The following is an 8,464-nucleotide window of genomic DNA, read 5'->3' as shown; positions in this document are numbered from 1 at the left end:
CCTTTCTCCCAGCCGTTAGCTGTGTGCACCCATCAGAGACAGTCCACTGAACCAGTCCTTCCCTCTGCAGGACTCCATCGCCTTTGTCCGCAGGTCGGTGAAGGAGGTGGTCACCTCCATGGACAGCAACCTGACCTGCAGTCTGCTGAAACTGCTGGACTGCTTCTTCCAGCCCTTCATTCCCCGAGAGGTCAGAGGTCACAGGAGTGCACATCTCAAACACAGGGATATGCATCAGCATAACAGGCTTACGTGTGGTAAAATACATAAAACACCCAGACTGGGCTGGCTCATCCAGTTAACACTCTGTGATTTATAGTTACTTGGAATCGCATCTGCAATCCTTCTTTACTTATTTTATGAAATCAAGACATGCGATAAGCAAAAGCAATGGTTTATAGCCCTGCCAATCAAGAATATACATACACATTGCCAATTATTAGCTGCTTTGGAGGATCACACACTCACAGTGAAGACTATTTTATTGCTGCAGACTGTATGCGGGGGTTTGGGGATGAATCCACTGCCTGTGTGTTTGTCGGGCAGGGGGAGAAGCCTCACCCCCAGGAGAAGATGTCTCGTCTGAGTGAGCTGATAGAGCCCTGGTTCATCTTCTCACTGGTGTGGAGCGTAGGCTGCACGGGAGACGCAGACAGCTACCAGAGATTCAATGCCTGGCTCCGCGGCAAGATGGCGAAGGAGAATGTGAGAATCAGTCCATCAAGCAGTCACTCAACTCATCAACCAACCAACCAGCTACTCTGCTATAGACAGTAGAGAAATTTCCATGGGCTTGTTTTCGGGTGCCGTCATGTTGTACAAATTGGTGCCAGAGATCCTTATATGGGCATGAGGTCCAGTCGAGGGTAATACACTAAGCGCGTGAGATACAGCGAGTCCACTGTGATGCAAACTCTCCCTGATTTGTCTGCAAAATATTAAATTATTGTCCAAATAACACAACAACAAATCTGCACATTGGGATACATTCGATGAAGAAAAACACCTATTGTGACATTTTCTTGTGGGAAAAAAATGATTGACCTTTTATATTTACTGCATTGGTACCATTCACTTATATTAAAATAGATAGCTGAAACACCAATACTGGAGCCAACAATACTGGCGCTAATGAGCAACGTCTTTCAACAAGACCAGGAACTGAGCTTCAAAAAGGAAACCCAGCCATGGCTGCCAACCCAACCCAAACAGTAAATCAGTCAAGCAACCAACTAGTCAGCCAACCAATCTATAAATTATTCAATTAGCCAGTCAGGTCAATTGTTGTACAGTGTATGACATATTTCTTGATAAGCAGTACAGTTTAGCTGACACAAAATATTGCAGTCGACAGTGAGTGTTCGTATTCTCATAGTCTGCCGTCCTACATGGTTATGTGTTTCTACCCGTCCCCCTGTGTCTGCATATCCTGTAGGTGGCGCTGTGTTTCCCTGAGGAGGGACTGGTCTATGACTACCGCCTGGACGATGCAGGGATAAGCCATGTAGAAGAGGATGAGGATGAGACGAAGAGAAAAGTAAGCAGTTTCACCATATTTTTAGCAGATTGAATCCCCGTATTGAAAATTGTGTTGGGGCTGTGAATCCCCGGGTTGAAAATTGTGTTAGGGCTGTGATTCATGAGTCAGGTTTGTTATATAAAGTAATGATTGTTATTGTGTGTCCAGGTGCGGTGGGTCAGCTGGATGGAGTCTGCCCCGAGCTTAGTCATCACCCCAGACACCAGCTACTCTGACATCATTGTCCCTACACCAGACACCGTGCGCATATCCTTCCTCATGGACATGCTGCTGTCCAACAAGAAGCCCGTAAGCCCATCCACACTAAACACAATGAAACAGGCTTCTTCCTGAGGTTGCAGGAGCCTGCACTGTGTGTTAGTTCTCTCAGTGCTTTGTTTCAGTTCTGCATGGGATGTCCGTACTGTTTGAGAATGAATGCTACTGTTATTAATGCTACTTTGTGGGTTTTGGTTGTGTTTGGGTCTCGTCTGCTTTGGGTGATTCGTTTGTAGTCGTGTTAGTATGTGTGTGTGGATAGTCCACTGTACTGTGGTATGTGCTGTGTTGCACAGGTCCTGTGCATTGGGCCCACTGGAACAGGGAAGACCCTTACCATGTCTGACAAGCTGCTGAAGAACATGGCACCCGAGTACATCACCCACTTCCTTATGTTCTCCGCTCGCACCTCGGCCAATCAGACTCAGGACTTCATCGACAGCAAGCTGGAAAAGAGGTGCTGCCCCCTTGTGGACACCCTATCCTTGAGCGTTTTAATTCATAGGTCTTATCTGTGGGCTGTTCCTATTACCAGTCTCACTTTTTTCACTCTCGCCCGAGATTGGCTGTGAATGACAGTAACTGACGGCGATTGGCTCTTCCTCTGTGTGCTTAGGCGGAAGGGTGTCTTCGGACCCTCGGTGGGGAAATACTTCATCTTCTTCATCGATGACCTGAACATGCCGATGCTGGAGACGTATGGAGCCCAGCCCCCGATCGAGCTGCTGCGGCAGTTTGTGGACCACGGCGGCTGGTACGACAGGAAGCAGATTGGTGAGGGACAAACTTACTGTACCACCGTCATGCTCTCAGACCACTGCCTCAATTCATGAGAACTATTTTAGCTAGTCTTTAGATTCAGAATTATATGTGTCTCTTATGTTAACCTGAGGAGAGTCTGGTCTCTATATGCTCTTTTTTATTTAACTGCAGAAGATACTTATTTTTATTACATCACTTCATGGAGGAGCTGACCATTTTGAAGTAATGATATGTAATGATTGTCTTTGATAGAGCCTGCCTTAAAATGACTCAGTGGAAATAGGCCATTGTACTGGAAGCAGAGCAGTCCAATTACGGGTTCCTCACCACTCTGTTCCACAGGAACCTTCAAGCACCTGGTGGACATCAACTTCGCCTGCGCCATGGGCCCCCCAGGCGGAGGAAGGAACCCCATCTCCCAGCGCTTCACTCGCCACTTCAACTTCCTGTCCATCACCGAGATGGATGATGCCAGCAAGAAGAAGATCTTCTGCTCGATCCTTGGCAACTGGATGAGTGAGTTTGTGAATCAAATCAAGTTTATTTTTCAAATTAAAGCTGAAAGTCTTTAATTGTTTATGTCAGCTGTTTGTTTGCTGGAGTACAGAGCAAAAACCTTTTTTTTTTTAAAGTGTCACTGTCCAAATACTTACGGACTGCACTCATAACTGTGCATGATGATAAACTCAGATTGTACTCATACTCAGTTGTGGCTTCTGCATTGCTGTTTTGTCACAGGGGTAATGAGGGGGGTGGCCTTTGCTGAGTGGATTTGTGTTGTTTTACAGGTGGAAACATGAGTAAAAAGGAACGTGGCAGTAAGTACAGAGCAGTCAGATGCAGAAAGTGAGGAATTGGCCAAATAATTCACTGTCCTTGAAATAAATAAAAAAAAGCAGTTCTTTTTTTTACATTGGGAATGTGTCTCAGCTATCTCACTAGCTAGTTGTAGTTTAATATCAAGTCAGTGTGCTGATGCTTCTGTCATGTTAGTTAAACTGGTTCATACATTAAGGCCACAGTCAATGGGTCTCAGAGTGTATTTCCATCTTTAATCTCACCTTGGAAACAGCCATATTTTATGAGATGTGACCACTCACGTACCTGTACCCCCCAGTTGCAATTGTGGACATCCAGCCGCTGAACGATCCTCTGGTGGACGCCACAATCAAGGTCTACTCCACCATCACCTCCCAGCTGCTGCCCTCTCCCGCCAAGTCCCACTACACCTTCAACCTCAGAGACCTGTCCAAAGTCTTCCAGGGCATCCTGATGGGGGAGGCCAGCATGTTCTCGGTAGTACTGTAGTACTCTATGTCTATCAGCCTCAGCAAAAGCTGAGTCCATTTGGCTTTTTATATTCATGAAAGGGATTAGTAAAGTAAACTAGAAAATATTTCCCCAGTTGAGTTCTGTCAGTGCAAAGAGAGGGCATAGTTAATTAAATTAGTTAATGGTAAATCCCTGAGATCAATAAGCATTGTTTGACAATAGACTAGATAAATTAAATGCCTGGAAGGGCTAAATAGCCTGTTTGTATCTTTATGTCCTTGTGTAATACCCGTTCAGTTTTTGTTGTTTAGTTTGTCGAATCATCAATATACTAAATGGAATATAGCAATGCAGTACATTTCAGTTCCACTAGAACTATATTAAGAACATTGTTTCTTTAAACACAAACGCGTTTCTGGCTGATTACCATGCAGGATAAGCTGAAGCTGCTGCAGCTGTGGTACCACGAGAGCTGCCGGGTGTTCCAGGACCGGCTGGTGAGCCCGGAGGACCGGCAGTGGTTTGACCAGCTGCTGCAGTCCTGCATAGAGCAGTTTGAGTGCAGCTTTGAGGAGGTGGTGCCCAGCCAGCCTGTGCTGTTTGGAGACTTCATGGTCCCGAACACTGCCAACAAGGTGTACCAGCTCATCGAGGACAGAGAGAGGGTGAGACCCCGCCATTAGCATTCTCAACGTTTCTTATATTAACCAGTCGCTGTCCCAATTTTCCTTTCATCTGAGTCGTATTTGTATTGCTGTCTCATTGCCGATTTTGAATGTTCCCTGCGAAATGTCCGCCGTGCCCTGTGGCTGCAGCTGGTCACAGTCATGGAGGAGTACATGGAGGACTACAACCAGATCAGCACCACCAAGATGAAGCTGGTGCTCTTCATGGACGCTGTGCAGCACGTGTGCCGGATCAGCCGCATCCTACGCCAGCCCCTCGGGAACGCCTTGTTGCTGGGCATGGGGGGCAGTGGACGCCAGTCTCTCACCAAGATGGCCACCCACATGTGAGTGTGATCTTCATGAGGTTTCATAGCTGATTCTCTGTGATAACCAGATGTTCAGCTCCTATGTTCCTCCTGCCCACTCTATTTCATCTGTCTGGAGAGTTCTGTTAAGTATATTATATCTTGTAATATTATTTTGAATATACTTTGAATGTTCATGAAAGGCATGCCTATGGACAGATAATCATTTTCCACCAGTACAGTCCTTGGATTCAGCCTTCATGAATAATCATAAGATGCATGAAATGGGAACAATGCCACTTCAACATATGGTATTGAGGTACCTTGCTTCAGCATGGATGTAATCATTTCTGAGGCCAGGTGGAAGGCTACCACCAGTAAATGGCAAAACTTATCATATCCTGCCACTAGGAGGAGGTGGCTCCTTACCATAGTCTTTTCATTCAACCCAACATTGATAAGTTAAATGTTTAAGAAGTATTAATCATATTCACTGTTATGGTCAACTAGACATGCCTTTTCACCATTTCACTGTCCCTCATATTACTGCATTAAGCCAGAGACTTCCTGCCCCTGTGTTCTCAGGGCGGACTATGAGTGCTTCCAGATCGAGCTGGCCAAGAACTACGGCCAGGCTGAGTGGAGGGACGACATCAAGAGCATCATGCTGAAGGCTGGACTACAGGACGAGCAAATCACCTTCCTGTTTGTGGACACTCAGGTAAGCTTTCTCTCCAATCACACATTCTCATGGACAAGCGCACATACCTGTGTTTGCACACATCCTCAATTTGCTCTGTGCTACTCTTTACCTGGCTACAGATCAAGTGCGAGTCGTTCCTGGAGGATGTGAACAACATCCTGAACTCGGGCGACGTGCCCAATCTGTACGCGTCGGACGAGCAGGACCGCATCATGATGACCATGAAGCCTGTGGTGCTGGATCTGGGCCAGGTGCCCACCAAGTCCAACCTGATGGCTGCCTACATCAAGAGAGTGCGCAGCAACATCCACACTGTGCTGTGCATGAGGTAAACGCATATGGGCACGTGCATGGACACATACTCACAGACACACACGCACACATGGACACATACTCACAGACACACACACGCATGTACACATACTCACAGACACACACACGCATGCATGTACACATACTCACAGACACACGTGTACACATACTCACAGACACACACGCGCACATATGTACACATACTCACAGACACACACACGCATGCTTGTACACATACTCACAGACACACACACGCATGTACACATACTCACAGACACACACACGCATACATGGACACATACTCACAGACACACACACGCATGTCCATACACACGCACAGACACAGTGTGTATATATACCTTTAAGCATTCCCTCTCCTCTCCTCACTCCTTCACAGCCCGATCGGGGAGGTGTTCCGTGCGCGTCTTCGGCAGTTCCCCTCCCTAGTCACCTGTTGCACCATCGACTGGTTCAGCGCCTGGCCAGAGGAGGCGCTGCAGTCTGTGGCAAACTCCTTCCTCGGAGAGCTGCCGGAGCTGGAGGCAGGGCCTGCTGTCATGCAGGGGCTGGTGAGGACGGGGGTATGGGATGGAGGAGGTAATGTGGTTATGAGGTGGAAGGGAGGGGTAATGGGGTAAAGGGGTGGGAGGGAGGGGGTAATGGGGTAAAGGGGTGGAGGTGATGAGGGCAGGGAGAGAGGGCAGGTGAATAGCTGCAGGAAGGTACAGTTGGGTGGGGATGGGGGTGGTTGGGTGCTGGGATTATGGAGGTAAGTGACTGTTTATGCCTTACTCCTTCTTTCAGACCACGATGTGCATGAACATCCACCAGACGGTGGCCAGGAAGTGTGACCAGTACCTGGCTGAGCTCTCACGATACAACTATGTCACACCCAAGAGCTACCTGGATCTGCTCGCCATCTTCTCCGCCCTCATTGGCCGCAAGAAGCAGGAACTGCACAGCGCCCGGCAGCGAATGAAGACCGGCCTGGACAAGGTGCGAGGACGGACACTGGAAGAAGAAGATTTTCTCATTTCATTATTCATTTAATAATTTGTGGTGTGATTGTGCGTTTCTCTCATTGTGCCATCATCTGTGTCATTTGCCTCTGTGCCTAATTGTGTGTGTGTGTGTGTGTGTGTGCATGCGTGTGTGTGTGCATGTGCGTGTGTGCCCTTCCTGTGCTGCTGCAGCTGCTGAACACAGCGGATGATGTCAGTAAGATGCAGGAGGAGCTGGAGGTTATGAGACCCCAGCTGGAGGAGGCGGCTCAGGACACCCTGGTTACCATGGAGAAGATTAAGGTTGGACCAGCACATCTGGGTACTACTAGTGCTTTATTGACTGCAAGAAACCCTCATTCAGCCAGTGTGTGTTTCTGTGTGTGTTCCTGTGCACACGTGTGTGAATGCAGGAAGACACGGCGGTGGCAGAAGTGACTCGTGTGGAGGTTCAAGCAGAGGAGGCCAAAGCCTCTGAAAAGGCCCTGAAGGCCCACGCCATCGCTACAGATGCACAGAAGGACCTGGACGAAGCGCTGCCAGCCCTGGATGCCGCCCTTGAGAGTCTCAAGTCCCTCAATAAGAACGACGTGACTGAGGTACCCAGCCTGGACACAGCCCTGCCCCATGCAGTGTGCACTGCCACAGCCCCTTCTCCCCAGTACCTGTTAAAACAGGACAGGATAATTACACACGGAACTGAAGTGGAATCTGAGAAACCGCTGCAATTTTAAGTCTGTCAGCTAGTATTGCTCTTCGTTTATGTCCAGTTACCAGCTCTAAGATGGTAAACTGTCATCTCCTGTATTTGCTACTGTTGTTATAGCTCTGTTGATTGTTTGTATGGGCTTTGTTTTCCGCGTTGCTCTGGATACAAGCTTCCTCGAGACGGGTGTAATAGGCTGTAATGGGCCTGATGTGTGGCAGGTGCGGGCGATGCAGCGCCCCCCCCAGGGCGTGAGGCTGGTTATTGATGCTCTCTGCATCATAAAGGGCGTTAAGCCCAAGAAGGTGCCTGGGGAGAAGCCTGGCACCAAGGTGGACGACTACTGGGAACCGGGCAAGGGCCTGCTCCAGGACCCCGGCAAGTTCCTGGAGAGCCTGTTCAAATTTGACAAGGTAAGGGAGGAGTCATTACATTTTACATTACATTTCATTATAGGCTTTTGGCAGACACTCTTGTCCAGAGCGACGTACAGTTGATTAGTCATCATGCTGACCAATGAGGGAGGTCCACACAAGCCCTGCCCACTGTATGAACTGTTCCTGTGTGATGCCATTAGGTCTGCTGACCACACATTCCCCTGAGCTTCTCACTACAGTACAGTTGGTACACATTGAGTAATGGTACAATAGCGGCTGAGAGTGAGAGACTAGGAACTACGCAAGTCAACAGACATGCTAATTCAATCACTGCAGGACGGCCAAAACAAAATTGATATGTCACAGATTCACTACAATCTTTCTATTCCTGCGCAAAGTATTATTCCTGATAAAGATTTGGAAATATATAAAAAGGTTCCGGGTTCAGATTGACTTTGCTGAACCTAGGATGCATTTCACATATTTCTGTCAACTGCTGTTCCTGTAAATACACCCTTTTCCACAAAGATCGGAATTGCGCCTTTTTCCTTACCCCACTT

General features: G+C 47.9%; 1 protein-coding gene across 1 annotated transcript in view; it reads left to right on the top strand.

Moving 5' to 3' along the window:
- The window catches only part of dnah1 (dynein, axonemal, heavy chain 1), a 53,452-nt gene that overhangs the window by 18,460 nt on the left and 26,528 nt on the right, over window positions 1-8,464 (top strand). Inside the window, exons 38-55 of the mRNA XM_061220077.1 lie at window positions 71-190; window positions 547-705; window positions 1,436-1,537; window positions 1,688-1,828; window positions 2,095-2,255; window positions 2,415-2,572; window positions 2,903-3,076; window positions 3,349-3,378; window positions 3,678-3,856; window positions 4,267-4,497; window positions 4,648-4,844; window positions 5,391-5,526; window positions 5,628-5,836; window positions 6,218-6,389; window positions 6,625-6,816; window positions 7,014-7,124; window positions 7,235-7,420; window positions 7,749-7,940. Coding sequence (XP_061076061.1) covers window positions 71-190; window positions 547-705; window positions 1,436-1,537; window positions 1,688-1,828; window positions 2,095-2,255; window positions 2,415-2,572; window positions 2,903-3,076; window positions 3,349-3,378; window positions 3,678-3,856; window positions 4,267-4,497; window positions 4,648-4,844; window positions 5,391-5,526; window positions 5,628-5,836; window positions 6,218-6,389; window positions 6,625-6,816; window positions 7,014-7,124; window positions 7,235-7,420; window positions 7,749-7,940 — 2,850 coding nt within the window. The remainder of the gene's footprint in view (window positions 1-70; window positions 191-546; window positions 706-1,435; window positions 1,538-1,687; window positions 1,829-2,094; window positions 2,256-2,414; window positions 2,573-2,902; window positions 3,077-3,348; window positions 3,379-3,677; window positions 3,857-4,266; window positions 4,498-4,647; window positions 4,845-5,390; window positions 5,527-5,627; window positions 5,837-6,217; window positions 6,390-6,624; window positions 6,817-7,013; window positions 7,125-7,234; window positions 7,421-7,748; window positions 7,941-8,464) is intronic.

Source organism: Conger conger, chromosome 14, assembly GCF_963514075.1.
Source record: "Conger conger chromosome 14, fConCon1.1, whole genome shotgun sequence".
Lineage (NCBI taxonomy): Eukaryota > Metazoa > Chordata > Actinopteri > Anguilliformes > Congridae > Conger > Conger conger.
This window is presented reverse-complemented; position numbering and strand designations above follow the sequence as displayed.